Raw genomic sequence first — 19212 nt, 5'->3', positions numbered from 1 at the left:
CGGGCGGAATATCTCATCTGGGGGCCAAGGGTTTCCAGACTTTGTTCTCCGGCCTTAAAGATGAGGTGCCGGCGCTGAAAGCGACGGACACCAGGGTGGATTTCACCGTGTTGGGCCGCGTGGCGGGAGGAGGTGGTCGGCTGCGGCGGGTGCCCCACCTGTCGGCCCTCCAACCCTTCTCCGCCCCTCCGTAGCGCGCGTAGCGGCCCCTCCCTCCCGCGAGCGCGGGGCCGAGGGTCTGCGGCAAGCGGCGCGCGCCGCGGACAACGGTCCCCCGCGGCGGTTGGGCTTGTGGGGCAGTAGAGCGGCTGGCGCGGCGCGCGCGGCGAAGACCCTGCCGGTCGCGGCGCAGGGGGCACGCGCTCGTGCGCTCGTTTGGTGCGCGCGCGCACGGCTCCGCCCCGCCCTCCCTGCGCGCTCCCGCCAGGTCCGCTCTCCTCCCCCACCCCCCGGCGCTGACGGGGTGGATCCAGCTTAATCCCCTCCCCGGAGCGGCGGCGGCGGCGGCGGCGGGCGCTGAATGAGAGACGCCGACTGCTCGGGTCGCCGGGCGCTAGCCTAGGCGGTGGTGGCCGGCGGTGGTGGCGGCGGCGACGACGAAACCTGAAGCCGGCGTCGTCTTCCCATCCTTCGAAGCGACGGCCGCGGCTGCACAGGTCGGTGCTCTGGCCGCGGGCCCGGTGCGGAGCCTCGGCGGGCGGTGCGGGGGAGGGAAGGTGGGTGCGCTGCGCCCCCCGGGCGGCGCGGAGCTGCAGCGGCGGCGGCGCGGGGAATGGCGGCGGCTCCGGCGCTGCGGTGTGGAGCTGTTGGCCGCGGGCCCCGGGGCTGCTCGTCCTCGGCACGGAGAGGGGGCTGCGAGGCTCCGGCTGAGGGAGGAGGGTGCTGGGGGCCCGGGGCCGCGCCTCCCTCGGCGGCTCGCTCTCGGAGGCTGGAGGCGGCCGGGCGGTCCCAGCTCCCGGTCTCTGTGGCGAGACCGGGGGCGCGGTGGCCCCCTGAGGCAGCCTCGCTCTCCCTTCTGGGTGGCGAAAGCTCCTGGCCTCCGCCCGCGCTGCCCTGGCTGCCGGCTGTGCCTCAGCCTCCCTTCAGGTGAGCGGGAGTCCGGACCAACGCGCCGGGACCGCGGAGCCGGGCCACACCCCCTCCCCTGGCCCTGGCGCTGCGCCCCCGAAGCCGGTAGCTGAGCCGGCAGCCCGCGAACCCGCGCCCGCGGTCAGGGTGACCTGTTGCCGAGCCCCCGCAGCCCGGGTCGCCCGCCAGCCCCGGGCCGGGAGACGCTGGTCCTGCGTTGGCCTCGGGCCGGGCGCGCGGCGTGGTGCGGGGCCGGGGGCGCGGCCGGGGGTCGGGTTGCTGTACGGATGGGAGCGGGCGTATCGAGCAAAGAGATTTCGGACGGATCTGATCAAACACTTGCAAAGCCGGGATATCTGTCTGCAAATATCTGGAATTCCATTGCAGTATGGGATTAGGTAGGCTCATAAACACCGGGTTTTGGAGGTGATTTGGCGGAAACCCGAGCTAAGCGTGAGGAGCTAATACCTGGAAAATAGCCATAAACCTGTGCGGAGCTAAATTACCCTCCCACCTACCCCCCTCGGAGCTCTTTTCCTGTAGCTGTGTGTTGTGTAGACGCAGGCCAGTTTCAGTGTACGTGGGCGTGTTTGGGAAGAAGCTGCGAGCTGATAGGAGGTACCTTCGTACAAATGTTAATTTGTTTGAACTGGGAGGGGTAAGGGAGGAGGAAGAAAGGGCACTGATGTTAACTGTGGAGGAGGGGCAATTGAAACACTAAATTCCTGTTTAAGAGAGCGCTAAAAAGGAGTATCTAATAACCGCTGTTTAATACCGTAAAGTAGGAAACACAGGCAGCAATTAATTGTGTTTTATCTTTTATGTGCCCTGGATTTTTTTTTTTTTTTTCCTTCTCCAACGCTTGTAGTTTTTGTAGAGAGCCTTGTTTTTGTACCGGTGTTTATGAATTGATTTTGTTGTATTTTTGTATTCACCCGTCAGATCTACTCTTGTTTAAGTCTCTTTGAAGATGACCCTCAGAATCTTGGAAAACTTCGATCCATGCATGTATATTATTGCATTCACAGATCACAGCTTGCTAGCCATAAAGCCTGTTCCACCCAGATAATAATGCTTGTGCAAGTTGGGTAGAATCATGAATATAATGTATATTACTGTACTGTTACTGCTGAATATCATACTGTAGACTTTAGAATTATATGAAGGAACTTACCAAACAGTGTCACCTTAATAAAAGTAACTTCTCTAATTCAAGCTTTGTGAGTCTGAAGTTTATAATACAGCTTTAAAAATTTGGAAAATAACTTGTCTTACTAGCTTAAAGATCAAATAAAGGATACTAGATGACTTTTTGTATACATTATTCTAAGCTTGGTTTATTTTCCCTTTTAAAAATTCAATATAGTTTTGAAATATACTCATTTTATTTAACCTTTAATTAAGGACTTTGACTTTTCAAAATATTTTGTGTGAACTCCAGAAATACTGTTCACTTTGCCTAAATTATTCCATTGCAACAGAACTCTAAAGATAGTGTTTGGTTTATCAAGATTGCAGCATGCCTTTTCTAATATATGTGTATATTTTGATATTAGAAAAGAAAGAAAATTTCTTGAGGAAAAAAACCTAAAAAACTGGCTTTGTGAATCTTTTACTTTGTGTGTTACATACCAGTAATAGAGTTGTGTTTTCAAATACATAGTATGTGTCTTTTTCAGTTTACTGTGTCATTGTAATTGAGACTGTGGTTGTTTGTACCCAGTGATGGATATATATATAAGTGAAAATGTTCTGTTGCAACTTTACACACTTAAGCTTTAGTCTAGAAGCCCAGTTTACTCATTCCATCATTCATTCATTCCACACATACTTATTGAGTACATAATCGGTGCCAGTTAGGTGCCTCCGAATTTTTGATACAACAGAAAAAGACAGGTCTGTGCTCTGGTGGAGTTTAAAGACTAAATGAGTAAATAATCTATTAGTCATTGTCAGATAATGCTGTTTGTTTAATGTTAGTTTTAAAGGTTAAGAAGTAAAATCACCTGTGATGAGTTTTGGTTAAGGATATTGTTTGTGTTTTTTCCTTCTAAGAATAGTGGGAATTATTACTGAGTGAACAAAAGCATTAAGACAGTTGTTTAAGAAATATGCTGAGGTTTATATACATTGGGTATCTGGTTCCCAAGTATAACCAAAAATAAATACTCTACCTGAAGTCAGATGATGCGCAGTTTGCATGTGGTTAAACAACTTTAGTCTTTTGGTTTGTAGAGTAAAATATTTGCTAAAAATAGTCTCTCTTGGCACTTGTTTATGAGGAAGTCTAATTTTTTTTTAAGTCTAAATTTTAAAAAACATCATCTTTTCTTGGAACGCCTGGGAGGTTCAGCCTGTTAAGCCTCTGCTTCCAGCTCAGGTCATAATCCCAGGGGTCCAGGGATGGAGTCCTGCTTTTGGCTCCCTGCTCAGCGGAGCTTCTCCTCTGCCTACCTCTCCCCCTGATGTGCTCTGACAAATAAATAGTCTTTAAAAAAAAAAAAAAACCTACATTTTCTTTTTCTGGCTGTGTGTGTGAGTGGACCAGTGTCCCACTCTTCTTCCATAGACTCTGATAGCCATTTTTGCTGAAATCAGAAAAATTTGGAAGTGATAGTTTTCTTTTTTGTTTAAAATATGATTATTGGTGTAGTTCTTTGTGATCACAAAGCTTTTTAATATGCATTATTGATACTTAAATATATGGGTACTTCTCATTGACAGAGCTGCTAACTTTGTTGTTGTTTTAAAGATCTACTTATTTTAGAGAGCATGCACGCGCATGAGTGCGTGCTTCCGAGGGGAGGAGCCGAGGGAGAGGGAAGATAGAGGATCCCCAGGCGGACTCCTGACACCTGGAGCCCTTGTGGGGTTCAGTCCCAGGACCTGGAGATCATGACCCCAGCCAAAATCAAGAAGAGTTGGATGCTCAACAGACTGAGCCACCCAGGCACCCCCCAGGACTGCTGTCTTTGTAGGCATTATTATCTCAATTTTAGATGTGAAAGCACAAGGCCTGTGAGCAAGCAGTCATCCCAAACCTGAGTTGTAGCTGTTGCTGTACTGCAGTGCTCCATCTTAGGACGGTAGAGCTTGGTGGGGAGAGCATCAACATCAGTGCGTACAGTTGTTACTGGTTTGCTTTTCCAGAAATTTCTAAATAACATTTAAACTTTAAACCCTACCCTAATTGAAACAGTTGGATTTACTTTCTTTTTGCGAGTTAAACTTTAAAACCTATTTAAAATCCAAAAGTATCGCTATTACAGGATTTCTTCTCCTTTGTTGTCCCCAGTTCTTGGTCAAGAATGGAGAGAGACCAGAGAAGAATGGTGGCAGCAAACCTTACTGAGTGATAGTACAAAGCTCCTGACGCGGGAGGGGACCCAAGAGGGTTGCTTATTTGGCATTTAGATTTAGGGTTTCTTCCTTGTTGTTGTTTGAGCACGTGTGTGTGTGTGTGTGTGTGTGTGTGTGTGAGAGAGAGAGAGAGTGAGTGAGAGCGATTGTGAACAGGGGGAGGGGAAGAGGGAGCAGCAAACTCTGCAGAGCAGGGAGCCCTCTGCCAGTCTTGATGGGGGACTCAATCCCAAGACCCTTGGATCATGACCTGAGCCAAAGGCAGATGCTTAACTGAGCCACCCAGGCACCCCTAGAACTAGGGATCTTTATGGGCTTGTTGGCAGGCGGTGTTTTAATCAGATTAACTCCCTGCACCTGTCATCCAGTCAGGTTTTTGTCATCTACCTATCAGTGGGAGAGGTGGTGGGCTCCTTATTAAATCCTTCTAAGGGTGGTTTCCTCTTTGGGGCTGGGGGGTTTGTCCCTGCCTGCCTTTCTTTCATTCATTATCAGTTATTGTGCTGTATAAAAAAGACACAGTTTTGGTGTACTTTTAAGGTATAATATTTTGGGAATAAGACATTAAAATCCTACTTTTTGAATATGAGGTTCTATTGTATAACAGCCATATTTGGGATAAAGTTATCTCTTCAACCTTAATACATTTTTTTTAGTCACTCAATTTTCAGTGAAAAGATAATTCAAGAGATTGAAACTCTACCTCAGGCCTCTGAGTGAGGGTCCTTTGAAAGGAAAGTGAATGTTTTGCATTACCCTATAAATTGTTTCTTTAAAGGCGTCTTATTCCCAATGTTTATTGTTTAATTGTAGTGAGAGAATGAAGATCGGATATGATGAATTTTGGTAACTTGGAATTAAACTGAAATCCTTCTTGAATAATTTGTTGAGCTTTTGATTTAGGAAAACTTTTAACTGCATAGTTAAAATATAAACATTTACATATTCTATAGAAAAAAGTTTGAGTATAAATTTATGTGGTAACTTTAATATGTAATGGCTAGCTATGGATATAGGAAGAGTATAAATAGCGGTATTCCTGTGACTTTAGGTCAAGGGTGCCTAGCAATTTGTGTGCCACTGAGAACTTCGGTGTAGGCTCTTGAATGATACTTTGCTTTGGAGTATGAGAGGCTTAAAATGAAGCTCTCACCTTGAACTTAATTGATACCCTCCTGTAATCCTACTTTCATGACGTTTTCTCAAAACACATTTTCATTTTTAGGTTGATTTCCTTTTTGCTAATTCTTGGAAGGACCCCTTTTCTGAAAACTCTACTGAAGTAGCATCCTTACCACACTCTACCCTTACCTTTATTTTTCTTCACAACATTAATTTAGCTGACATTATAGCATACATTAATTTGTTTATTATTTTTTTCCCTTTGGATATAAGTTTCATGAGGGCAAGGGCTTTTTTCCCTGCACTATTGTGTTCCTAGCACCCAGAAAAGTACTTAGCACATAGTCAATACCTAGGTAATATTTGTGGTGAGTGAATTAACTGACCTTAAATGACACAAAACCCATTTTTTTTTTTTTAAACAAACACATTAATTGTTGACTTTAAATAATACAACTGCAGTTAAAAAGAAAATCGTACTACAGGACTTAAAATGAAAAACACCGTTCCCTGCTTCATTTTGGTATAACTTTCCTCTTACGTTCTGCTCTCAGAGCATCATTCAGTTTTGATACTTTTAGGTGTTTCTTCTGATATTTACTCCCATAGTTTAAAATACTTTTTGTTTTTCAACTTTACATACTATCTCCTGGCTTGCTACTGTGGGAGCTGAGTCTGTGCTTTAGGATTCTTGGGCCATCTTGAACATCATCTTTTATCACCCAGTATATCATGCTTTTGGTTAAAGCAGTGTTCACTTTTCACATTATTATGACCCCGTAATATGTTCACCATTGACCTTTGCAGTGTACTATGATGATATTTCTTAGAGTAAAAATTTTTTCTTTTTAAATTTTGCTTAGCTTCCCATTTGTCTCTGATTTTTTTTTTTTTTTAATTAAGATGTTGTCCCAGGATGTTTAAGCACATCAGATATTTGATTGCTCAGATTTTTAAAAATTGGGAAAAACCTTAGGTCTTTCTATGCTTTTGCTCAAATCTACACGGTGGTTCTCGACTTCTGCCACCCAGGTTTAGCTCATGATTTGCCTTCAGGATTCTTGAGTTCTGTCTTTTGCCTTTATCAGAGCCTGTGGTCTCCAGATCCATGCCGCCTTCTTTCTCCATTTATACCTCTGTTTTAGAGAGATGCATCACTCTAACTTTCAAGAGAGAGAATGTATGAGGAGGTGAAATTTTTGAGATGTTTGTATGGCTGAAAATAGCTTGCTTCCATGCTAATACCTGGTTAATAATTTGGCTGGTTAGGGTATAGAATTCTAAGGTAGAATTTTCCCTGAAGATTTAAGGGATTGCCTTATAATTTCCTAGTTTCAAGTGGTTATTCGAGAGTCTTGCCATTCAGTCTTCATCCTTAATAGGTGACCTCTCCCTGTTAAGATCCTTCTTTTTTTGTCATGAGTATATCTGATACATCACTGATACTGTATGTTTCTTGTGTGGATATTACTTTATTTCTTGTGCATGGAACTTAATGGGCCCTTGCAACCAGCTGTGCCCATATTAGATGAGAGGAGAGATAATCTATAGTGGTCAGCAAAGTTTTCTTCAAAGGGCTAGATAGTAAGTATTTTAGGCTTTGTGGGCAAAACAGTCTCTGTTACTACTACTCAGCTTTACTTTAATAGCCTGAAAGCAGCCATAGATAGCATGGGCATGGTTTGCTGACTCCTGATCTATGTGCACAGGTGGAAGGATTAGCCTTTGCTTTAATAGGAGTATGGAGAGGTTATAGAAACAGGAGAGAAGATGGAATACAGTTGACCCTTGAACAACACAGAGGTTGGGGCGCCAACCTCTGTGTCATCCAGAAGTCATATATGACCTTTGACTTCCCCAAAACTTAACTACTAATAGCCTATAGTTGACAGGAAACCTTATTAATAATGTAAACAGCCAACACATATTTTGTATATTGATATGAATTATATACACATTCTCAAAGTAAGCTACACAAAATAAAATGTTACTATGAAAATTTTAAGAGAAAATACATTTACAGCACTGTACTGTATTTATTGGAAAAAAAAATCCACATATAAGTAAGTGGACCCACACAGTCAACCTTGTATTGTTGAGGGGTCCACTGATTATAGGCACAGATATGATAGTGGTGGCTTGGGCAGGGTTTCACCTAAGGAAAATAAGTCACTGGTTGAGGATAAGGAAGAATAGGAGTCTATATTAGGGGTTTGAAAACAGGAAAAAATACATGATATAGTCCTCTTTTTTTTTTTTTTTTTTAAGATTTTATTTATTTATGTGACAGAAAGAGACTGTAAGTAGGCAGAGAGGCAGGCAGAGAGAGAGAGAGGACGAAGCAGGCTCTCTGCTGGGCAGAGAGCCTGATGCAGGGCTCAATCACAGAACCCTGGGATCATGACCTGAGCCAAAGGCAGAGGCTTTAACCCACTGAGCCACCCAGGTGCCCCTATAGTCCTCTTTCAAAGAGTGGAAAAGAAAACAGAACAGAAGGGGGAAATACGGTGTGATTTCTGGGCAGCAGCATGAAGGGCCCACTTGAATGTCATATCCCTGACTTACTAGGAGTACATCTAACATCTCATCATTGTAAGATATCTTACTTTAGGTGGTTTTTTTTTTTTTTTTTTTTCTAAATTTTAGATAGGGTTATTTTATTTATCTCATCAGACATATTTTCATATGTGATCTGTACATATATGTGTATATATTTTAATGCATACAAATTTAGCCTATATAATGCTTATATCTAGAGCAATGCCAAAAGAAAGTACTATAATTTTTTCTCCACGTGCAGACTTTGATTTAAGAATCATTCATTTGGGCACTTGGGTGGCTGAGTTGCTTAAGCAACTGCCTTCGGCTCAGGTCATGATCCTGGAGTCCTGGGATTGAGTTCCGCATCTGGCTCCCTCTGTTTGGCAGGGAGTCTTTTTCTCCCTTTGACCTATCTCCTCTCATGCTCTTTCTCTCTCATTCTCTTTCTCAAATAAATAAATAATCTTTTTTTTTTTTTAAACAGTCACTTATTTATCTGTTCATTTTTTTAAAAAGTCTTGGGGGGTACCTGGGTGGTTCAGTGGGATAAGCATCTGCCTTTGGTTCGAGTCCTGGGATCGAGCCCACTCAGCGTGGAGTCTGCTTCTCTCTCTCTCTGTTGCTCCCCTTGCTTGTGCTTTCTCTCGCTCTCTCTCCTCTCTGTCAAGCAAATAAATAAATAAAATCTTAAAAAATGAATGTCTTGGAGCGAGGCATTTGAGTGGCACAGTTGGTTGAGCCTCAACTCTTGGTTTCAGCTCAGGTTGTAATCTCATGGTTGTGAGATAGAGCCCTGCGTGGGGCTCCCTGCTCAGCAAAGAGTCTACTTCAGATTGTCTATCTCTCTCTCTCTCTCTCTCAACTAAATAAATAGTCTTAGAAAATGCTCCATGACTGGGCGCCTGGGTGCCCTGTCATGGAGCATGGAGTCGGTTAAGCATCTGCCTTCTGCTGAGGTCATGATCCCAGGTCCTGGGTTCTGAGGTGATGAAAAGTTCTAAAATTGAGTGGGGATGGTTTTACTTACCATTGAATCATGCAATTTATTTTTTAAAGTTTCAATTCCAGTATTGTTAACATGAAGTGTCATATTAGTTTCAGGTATACAATATAGTGATTCAGGAATTCTGTACATTAGTAAGTGCCCATCATGATAAATGTATTCTTAATCTTCTGAATTACACACTTTAAACAGGTAGGTTGTTATGGTATGGAAATTATATCTTAATAAAGCTGTTAAAAAATAAGTTATGGCAAAAGTAATCAGTGATGTGAGGACATTGCCATCATATTTGAGGAAAGCAGGATGCAGAGGAATATATAAAGTATCTCGTTTTTTGTAAAACAACAAAAACCTAATGTATGTGTATTTGTGCATATGTGTGTAAGTGATCTAGGTGATCTAGTAAGGATGGAAAAATGTTGCACATTAAATATAAAGGTTTGTTACTAGTTGAGCTAAGGTGAGAGGGAGAGAAAAAAGGGAAAAAATAACTGAAAGGAAAAGGAATTGATTTGGGGGGGGGGGGAACAGCATATATGTAACATAATATCAGTTATGTAAAACACAAATCTTAAAATGAAAATGGTAGTTGTGTATGTGGTGAGATGCCAGATATTTTTCTTGTATTTTTCTGGGTTGTCTAATCCTTTTTATTAATAGAAATATCTAAAAGTTAAGAGACAGTGCAAATAACATAAGTTGTGAAACCTGAAAAAACAAAACTGCTTTTTTTCATAACTCCCAATAAGACACAATCCAAATGTCCATCGACAACAAAATGGACAGATAATATGTACTATGCTTTACATTGGAATACTACACATCAGCGAAAAAGGACTACGCCCTTCCTGGGAAGTATGGGTAAATATCACAAACAAAATATTGAGCAGAAAAAGGCAGACACAGAGTATATACTGTATGATTCTTTTATTTTGAAGTTCAGGAAGAGGTCAAACTCACCTGTGTTGATAAAGTCAGGGTAGTGTTTAGGGGTTGAGACTAGAGAGGAGCAAGACTTCTAGAGTACTGGAGAAGTTCTGTTGTTCGTATAATGGTGGTTACGTGGGTGGCTATATAGTAAAAATTTCTTGAACAGTGTACCTTACATAAGTACATATTTTAGTCTTTAAAACTCAGTTAAAAAAAAGATTTAAAAAATCTGATCCTCGTATAAAAAAACCTTTGTATAGGGGTGCCTGGGTGGCTCATTGGGTTAAAGCCTCTGCCTTCGGCTCAGGTCATGATCCCAGGGTCCTGGGATCAAGTCCCACATTGGGCTCTCTGCTCCGCGGGGAGCCTGCTCCCTCTCTCTCTCTGCCTGCCTCTGACTACGTGTGATCTCTATCAGATAAATAAAATCTTTAAAAAACAACAACAACAACAAAAAACCTTTGTATATTTGCCAGTTATATTTCAGTTAAAAACCAATAGAAAACATTTTTAAATTAGAACAGGGGGGAAAAATAGTCTTTGTGTACTTCCAGGAATACTTACATGACTTTCAAAGACATTTTCTCTATACTGTTATTTTTAATGGTTGCATGCTGTCACGTTATATAGATGTATCATTTTTTTAGGCAATCCCTTGATGGATATATAGGTTGTTTCTAACTTCTACATATTACAAACAGTGAAAGTTAGCATCTTTTTAAAATAAGTCTTCCTGTACTTTTCTGATCATTTCCCTTATGAATTCCTAAAACAAGGGTTGCTTGTTTAAGTACAAACTTTGAATTCTCTCCCATTGTGTATAAGTGTGTATGCTATCACTGATTTGATGGTAAGCTTTAAAAGCACACATATTGATCTCTTTTGTGATAAATGCTTCCTGTTTTAATTTGCAGTTTTAAACATTTGCAGTGGAATTTTCATTTTCATGTTTTTGATTGTGCTACATTCTCCAGTTTCTTTTTCTTTTTTAACCTGTTTTCTCATATTCTTTTAAAAGCACAAGTCTTTTTGATTTAAAGTCTTTTTTTTTTTTTTAAGATTTTATTTATTTATTTGACAACTAGGGGGAGAGAGAGAGAGAGCACAAGCAGGGGGTGCAGCAGAGAGGGAGAAGCAGACTGTCAGCAGGGAACCCAATGTGGGGATTCATTCCTGGACCCTGGGGTTGTGATCTGAGCCCAAGGCAGACACTTAACCAACTGAGACACCCAGGTGCGTTGATTTAAAATCTTTTAATGAAATAAATCAGATACACAAAAAGTATATAGAGTAGTATAGTTAACCCCTAACTTACATGATACATAAACAGTGGAGTGGAAACACCCTCTTAGTTAACTTTAATTAACATGTAAGAGCTTTTTATTTATTAAGAATATTTAGTCATTTGTTGTAGATGTTTTCCCTGTTTTATCTTTTGTCAATTCAGTATCTTATTGAGCCTAAGATGGCTTTAGTTGTAAGATACACTATTTTATGTACAACTAAGAATAAATATATGCTTATGCTATCAGTTAAACCATGACATACTTGATTTTAAGAGACATCCTGATTTCAGAGAGGTTAAAAGGGGAGGATATACGTATCTTAGAATTGATGAAATAATGTTCACTGTCTGTGTCTTATATTTTCTTTAGTTATATCAGTATCTTGTTTCTTTTGTTAGTCTAGAAAAACTTCCTATGCCAAGATTTTTTTTTTAATCACATATGTTTACTTCTAATATTTTTATGGCTTAAATGTTTTTCATCTTTAATTCATCCAACTTATTTTAATGTAAGATCTAGTTCTTGTCTTTATCCAGTTGGATAGCCAAATGTCATAAAGATGATGCCACTAATGATTTTTTGAACAAAGAATGATATACTTCAATGTGCTTGCTTGAGAAACATTAATAAGCCTATGGATTTTGGTTGGGTCTAGTATCATTTGCATTTTCTATTAAATGTGCATCCTAACTTAGAGTTTAATTTTCATTGAAAGGGATGTGAATGTCAAAACTATGATTTCAGGTTGCCTTAAAATTCTAATAATGCATTTGAGTGTTCTTGGAATCAGTCAAATAATTTTATAATTTTGATTTAAAAAAAATATATATATATATTGCAACATAGTGGCTTTAATCCTGTGCTTAAAGTTTGTATGAATCTGGGCAAGTTTCTTTACACTCAGTTTACCAATTTATAACTGGGCATTAGAGTATCTTCTCATAGGATCATTGTAAGGATTAAATGAGAGTGTAAGCAACGTATTTAGCTGAATTCTTCACTCTTCCTCTTTTAGGACCTTGAAGATCAAGTGTAAACACAGCTCTCATATCTGGGGTTACTCTAGATCTCTAAGGTTACTGAAGTAAATTATTTGTTAGACCTCTTCCAGTCCTTGTTTAGATTCCCAAGATTTGACTAGAACATTTCTGGCCAGGGAATTAGTATGTAAGTTTGATCAGCATAGCTTATAAAAGAATGACTTGTAAGTTGTCACTAGGATAAACTCTGCTACTTTTCAGTTTTGATTTGTGGTTGTAGTGTTTGTAACTTTATGTGATTTAGATCCTGTCTCTTAAAGCTGGGGAGACCAGGGAAGTCTACTAAAAGAGTAATATTTTGAGGATATCTTACAGATAAGAAACTGCACTTTTGACTTGCTTGTTTTTATCGACAGTAGTTTTGAATATTTTAGGTAGGCACAATACTGTGTTATCATAGAGTTTTAAGATCTTGGGCCTTGCGCTCACTTACATCTTCTTGATGAAAGATGAAATCTTACATGTGAAATCACAGTAAATAGCATAAGACCATATGTAGTTAAGTGTCAGATTGAAGAGCTGCTGACAGAGGAGAGGAGACTCAGTGAGGGGAGGGCCAGAGTGTTCCTTAATGAATTGTGTTTCATTGGGCACCTGGGTGGGGCCAGTTCTTGATTTCAGCTCAGGCCATGATCTCTCATGGTTGTGGGATTGAGCCCTGCACTGGGCTCTGTGCTGGACATAGAGCCTACTCAAGATCCTCCTCCTCTTTTCTCCTTCTCTTTCTCTCTCTTCCCCTCTCTTTAAAAAAAAAAAAAAAAAAAAAAAAAAAAAAAAAAAAAGTATGTTTAAAGTATAAAGAGTATAATTAGGAAACCAGCACAACTGAAGAGAAAACAGTAAGAATTAGTCTTTTTGGTATGGTTTGGATTGAAGAGTTTATTTGCAATGGGGTGGAAAATAGTTACATTTGATAAGGTGGGACAAGATTATTATAAGGTGGGATGAGAAAAGAATTGGGCATTTATACCGGGAGAAACAAAATTTCAAGTGAGAAATCATGAGGTGTGAGAGAGAGACAAGCCCAGAGCAAGAGATTAAAGATTCTGATTTCTGGCTCTGTGGATACTCTTCTTCCAATATTCTAGTACTTCCATGTTTCCTGCCCTTCTTGAGACCACATCCAGTTTTTTCCCAGGGAAGAGTACAGGCTTTGGTGTCAGACTTTTGGCAGTAGAATTCTGGCTGTATTCTTTTTTTTTTTTTTTTTTAAGATTTTATTTATTTATTTGACAGGCAGAGATTACAAGTAGGCTGAGAGGTAGGCAGAGAGAGAAGAGGAAGCAGGCTCCCTGCTGAGCAGAGAGCCCGATGTGGGGCTCAATCCCAGGACCCTGGGATCATGACCTGAGCCGAAGGCAGAGGCTTTACCCCACTGAGCCACCCAGGTGCCCTGTATTCTTTTTTTTAAAGATTTTATTAATTTATTTATTTGACAGATCACAAGTAGGCAAAGAGCCAGGCAGAGAGAAAGAGGGGAAACAGGCTCCCCGCCAAGGGGAGAACCTGATGTGGGGCTCGATCCCAGGACCTGGAGATGTCCTGAGCCTAAGGCAGAGGCTCAACCCACTGAGCCACCCAGGCACCTCCGAATTCTGGCTGTATTTTTTACTAACTTGTGGCCTTGCGCAGGTTAACTTCTCTGTCGCAGTCATATGAGCATCATAAATAATAGCTTTCTTTATAGGGTTGATAAGAAGATTAAATGAGATGACACAAAGCTTTTAGAATAATGCTAAGTGTATAACAATTATTCAATAAATAGCATATCTTTATGATGTATATCATATACATGTATCATATACATGTCATAGACATATAATGCTACTTGGGGTACCTTGAATTTCTTATAGCTTAAGGACCCTAAGAAGTTAATTTTCTTGCACATTCACTTAGAATAGAGCAACCCAGGTGTAGGCAGGGTAAGAAATAGTATTTTAGGTATACAGCATTAAAAAAATGTTGTCTTAAGTAATTTGACTGTCTTGCTGTCTTAAGTAATTCTCGTTAGTATACTGTTAAAAGATTTTTATACTGCACTTGAAGTGGTATAATATCACTTGAAGGTGGACCATGTAAGTTAAAGGATGTATACCATAAATCCTAAAGCAATCCTATTTTTTTTTTTAAAGATCTTATTTATTTGACAGAGAGAGAGATTACAAGTAGGCAGAAAGGCAGGCAGAGAGAGAGGAGGAGAAGCAGGCTCCCCGCTTAGCAGAGAACCTGATGCGGGGCTTGATCCCAGGACCCCCGGCATCATGATCTTAGCCGAAGACAGAGGCTTTAACCCATGGAGCCACCCAGGCGCCCCAGCAATCCTATTTTTTTAAAAAGTTATAGATTACTCCAACAAAGGAGTTAAAGTGGAATCAGAAAATGTAGTTACTTAAAAAAAACAAAAACAAAAAACAAAACAACAACAAAAAGAAAATACAGTGTTTTAATCCAAAAGAAGGCATTAAAAGGGGAAAAAAGTATATGGAATAAATACGAAAAAATAGCAAGATGATAGGTTTATACCTAACCATATCGATAATCATGTCAAATATAAAAGGTCTGAAAATATTGGTTAAAAGGCAGAGAATATCAGATTAGCTAAAAAAGCAAGATCTAACTATATATCCTTGACTATAAGAAACATATTTTATTTTATTTATTAAATTTTATTTGTCAGAGAGTGAGTGAGCGAGAGAGCACTCTCAGTGGGAGCAGCAGGCAGAGGGAGAAGCAGACTCTGCACTGAGCAGGGAGCCTGATGCGGGACTTAATCCCAAGACCCTGGAATCATGACCTGAGCCGGAGGCAGACACTTAACTGACTGAGCCACCCAGGCATCCCAAGAAACACATTTTAAATTTAAATAAGTTAAAAGTAAACACTGGAAAAAGATAGACCATACTTTAAAACAATAGACAGAAGTAAGAGTGGCTGTATTAATATTTGACAAAGTAGACTTCATTTGGAGCAAGGAATATTTCCAAGGATAAAGGATATTGTTACATAATGATAAAGCAGTTGGTTAATTAAGAGGACATAACAGTTGTAAATATTTTTTGCCTCTAATAAGGGAATTTCAAAAATACATTAAACATTGATACAGCTCCGAAGAGAAGTAGTCAAATTCTCAATTTTAGTTGGAGATTTCAGTACCCTTCTCAGGATATTGAAAATCACAAGGATACAGAGGACTTGAAAAATAGTGTAAACCAATTTGACCTAATTAACATTTATGGATATTTCCAACAACACCTGAGTATTCTTCTCAGTTCTTTTTGTTTGTTTTTTTGTTTTGGGGCCTCTTCTCAATTCTTAAGTCCATTTTCCATGATGGGCCATATTTTGGGCCATAAAACAAGTCTCAATAATTTAAAAGGATTGACAATATATGTTCTCTAATCAGTGGAATTAAATTAGAAATTGTTAGCAAAAACTGGAAATTTTATGAATACTTATAAAACTAAATAATATAATTATAAATAACCTGTGGGTCAAAGGATAGATCAAAAGGAAATTAAAAAGTATTATGTACTAAATGAAAACACACCAAAATTCATGAGCTGCCACTAAAGTAATACCTAGGAAGGAATTTACAGCACTGAACGCCTATATTAGAAAAGAAAAAAGACCTGAAATTAATTACCCCCACTTCCACCTTAAGAAATTAGAAAACGAGCAGTTTAAACCAGAGTAATTGAAAAGAAATGGTAAGATCAGCGTGGGGAAAGGTATAGAAAACAGAAAAACAATAGACAAAATCAGTGAAACCAAAAACTTTTTCTTTGGGAAGTTCCATACAATGAATAAAGCTTTAACCAGACTGGCTAGTTTCAGGAATGATAGAAGTGACAACACTGCAGATTCTAGACCATAAAAGGGAATATTATAAACATTATGTTTATAAGTTTTACAACAAAAATGAAATGGACAAATTTTTCAAAAGACACATACTACTAAACTTCACTAAAGAGGGAATAGATGGAGTGCTTCATGGCTCAGTCACTTGAGCATCTGTCTTTGGCTCAACTCGTGATCCAGGGTCCTGGGTCTGAGTCCCAAGTCAGGCTCCGTGGAGAGTTTGCTTCTCCTTCTCCTACTCTCTCTCTTTCTGCAGCTCCCCCTGCTTTTATTCTCTCACTTGCTCTTTTGCTCTCTCAAATAAATAAAATCTGTTAAAAAAAAAAAAATTAGAAGGAATAGACAACCTGAGTGGTCTTGTCTCTGTTAAAGAATTCAATTCTGTTAAAATATTCCCACCAAAAAAACTAGGCCTGGATAGCTTCACAAGTGAATTCTAAATATTTAAGGAGCAAATTATACTCATTCTAAACAAATACTTTCAGAAAATTGCAGAGAAAGAAATACTTCTTAACTGACCTTTACCTATACAGGCTAACATTACCTTTATATTCAAACTAGATAAAGACAGTAGGAGAAAAGAAGAGACTACACAGAAATATCCCACATGAGCCTACATGCACAAATTCTAAACAAATTATAGCAAGTGGAGTGTAACCATTTTTAAAACAAAACATCATGACCAGGTAGGGTTTATTCCAGGAATGCAAGGTTAATTTAGCATTTAAAAAGCAATCAATGTAATTCCCTCTGTTAACCAGCTAAAAAAGAAAAGCAGTGTGGTTCAATAAATGCAGAAAGAAAAATCATTTGATAATCTTACCTCCATTCCAGATAGTAACTGAGCATGTTAGGATTAGAAAGAAATTTCTTCAGCCCAATAAAGGACATCTCTGAGAAAGCTACAGGTAATGTAATTTTAATGGTAGAAGACTAAGTGCTTTCTCCTTAAGACCCAGCACAAGGCAAGATTGTTTACCCTCACTATTTCTGTTCCACAATGTACTGGGGGTTCCAGGCAGTGTGGTCAAGGAAGAAAGAAAATAAGTCTTTTAGAATGGAAAGGAGGAAGTAAAAGTGTCTTTCTCTGCAGATTACAGGACTGTAGAATATCTTTTGGAACCTACAAAACTACTAAAGCACAAGTGAGTTTAGTAAAGTTGGAGAGTACAGGATTGATATATAAATATCAATTGTACTTCTTAAACTAGAATAGTTGGCTGTTGAAATTTAATAAAATCACTACCATTGACAGTAGCAACACGTATGAAATACTGAAAATTGCACAGCATTGCTGAACAAAATCCAAGAGCACTTAGATACTTGGAGAGGTAGTCCTTGTTCATGGATTGAAAGACTCATTGTTGCTAAGATGACAAATATCCCCAAATTGATCTATTATCAGTGCAATCCCATTCCATACTCTTAGTTAGCATGCTTTTTTGTAGAAATTGACAAGCATTCATGTAGAAATGAAAAGGACCTAAAATAGCAGAAACAACTTTGAAAAAGAATGGAAGTTGGAGAGTTAATACTCCCCGATGTCCCAATTCGTTATAAAACTAATCAGAATAGTATAGTATTGAGGTAAAGATAGAGAAATAGATTGGTGGGATAGAAGAGTCCAGAAATAAGCCAGTGCATATATAGACAACTGAATTTTAACCAAGCACAAAGGCAATTCAGTGAAGAAAGGATAGCCCGTTTGACAGATGATGCTGGCACAGTTGGATATCCATATACGAGTACATGATCTTCAATCTGTCTCTTGCCTGCAAAAATTAGCTCAAAATGAATCCTGGAACTGAATGGAAAAACCTAAAATTATAGAGCTTTTAGACAAAAGCAAGAGAAAATCTTTGTGATCTTGAGTTTGGCAAATAGTTTTATTTATTTAATTTATTTATTTGAGGCAGATCTTTTTAAATGTAATACCAAAAGCAGATTCATAAAATAATACACTGATTAAATGAACTTTATCAAATTAAAAATGTGTGCTTTTCAAAAAATATTGAGAGAATGAAAAGACAAGCTGTGGAGTGGGGGAAAATATTTGTAAATCAAGTATCTAAGGCTTTACATCTAGAATATGTGGAGAACTCTTAAAATATTATTTATCTATAACCTATATTAAATATATTAGTCATTAGAGAAGAATAAATGAGTATCGTAGTGAGCTACCAATACATACTATTAGGATTACCAGAAAGGCTAATTACTAGGTGTTGGCAAGGGTTTGAAAGAACTGGAATCTGTACTTTACTGTTGGGACTGTAAATAGTACAGCCACTTTAGGAAATAGTTTGTTTCTTAAAATGTTCAATATAGGGACGCCTGGGTGGCTCAGTTGGTTAAGCAGCTGCCTTCGGCTCAGGTCATGGTCCCAGCGTCCTGGGATCGAGTCCCACATCGGGCTCCTTGCTCCGCGGGGAGCCTGCTTCTCCCTCTGACTCTGCCTGCCACTCTGTCTGCCTGTGCTTCCTGTCTCTCTCTCTGACAAATAAATAAATAAAATCTTTAAAAAAAAAAAAATGTTCAATATAGACCTACTAGCTATTCTATACCTAGGTATTTACTGAAGAGACTTGCATACTAATATTCACAGCAGCTTTATTTGTAATAACCACTAAAATCCAGATGCTCATCAATAGACGAATGGTTAAACGAATTGTGATATATCCGTTTGACTTAGTAATAAAAAAGCATGGGCTGTTGATATACATAGCAGCACAGGTGAATCTCAGAATAATTACCGTGAATGAAAGAAACCAGGCACCTTGGGAGTCACTGGGTATGTTCATTTACTATCTTGATTGTAGAGAATTTTTTCATGGGTATTTACTGTATACTTTGAACATGTGAAGTTTACTGTATAAATAAAGCTGTTTTTAAAAAGTGATGTGATAAAGATCCTGATGTGATATGAATTGATAAGAGATTTACTAAAAACTTTATATAACATGCATCATTGCTGTATCTTTCACATAATTATTTTAAGTACACA

General features: G+C 39.4%; 2 protein-coding genes across 3 annotated transcripts in view; one reads left to right on the top strand and one right to left on the bottom strand.

Annotated features, from left to right (window-relative positions):
- The first annotated feature begins 518 nt into the window (after positions 1-518).
- Positions 519-19212, top strand: part of RALGPS2 (Ral GEF with PH domain and SH3 binding motif 2) — a 156041-nt gene continuing 137347 nt past the window's right edge. For both annotated transcript variants that reach the window (XM_059147046.1, XM_059147045.1), the window contains exon 1: positions 519-656. The gene's annotated coding sequence lies outside the window, so the exon portion shown is untranslated. The remainder of the gene's footprint in view (positions 657-19212) is intronic.
- On the bottom strand, positions 1070-1651 carry LOC131815302 (translation initiation factor IF-2). The gene has a single exon (XM_059147049.1). The coding sequence runs from the start codon at positions 1474-1476 to the stop codon at positions 1072-1074; it is 405 nt and encodes a 134-aa protein (XP_059003032.1). The 5' UTR covers positions 1477-1651; the 3' UTR covers positions 1070-1071.

This window comes from Mustela lutreola, chromosome 14 (genome assembly GCF_030435805.1).
Source record: "Mustela lutreola isolate mMusLut2 chromosome 14, mMusLut2.pri, whole genome shotgun sequence".
In the NCBI taxonomy this organism is placed as follows: domain Eukaryota; kingdom Metazoa; phylum Chordata; class Mammalia; order Carnivora; family Mustelidae; genus Mustela; species Mustela lutreola.
Note: the sequence above shows the minus strand (reverse complement) of the source record. Positions and strands in the feature narration are given on the sequence as shown.

Excerpts from the sequence above, each read along its gene's own strand:
- LOC131815302 (XM_059147049.1), bottom strand. The coding sequence starts at position 1,476 with ATGAGCCTACCTAATCCCATACTGCAATGGAATTCCAGATATTTGCAG.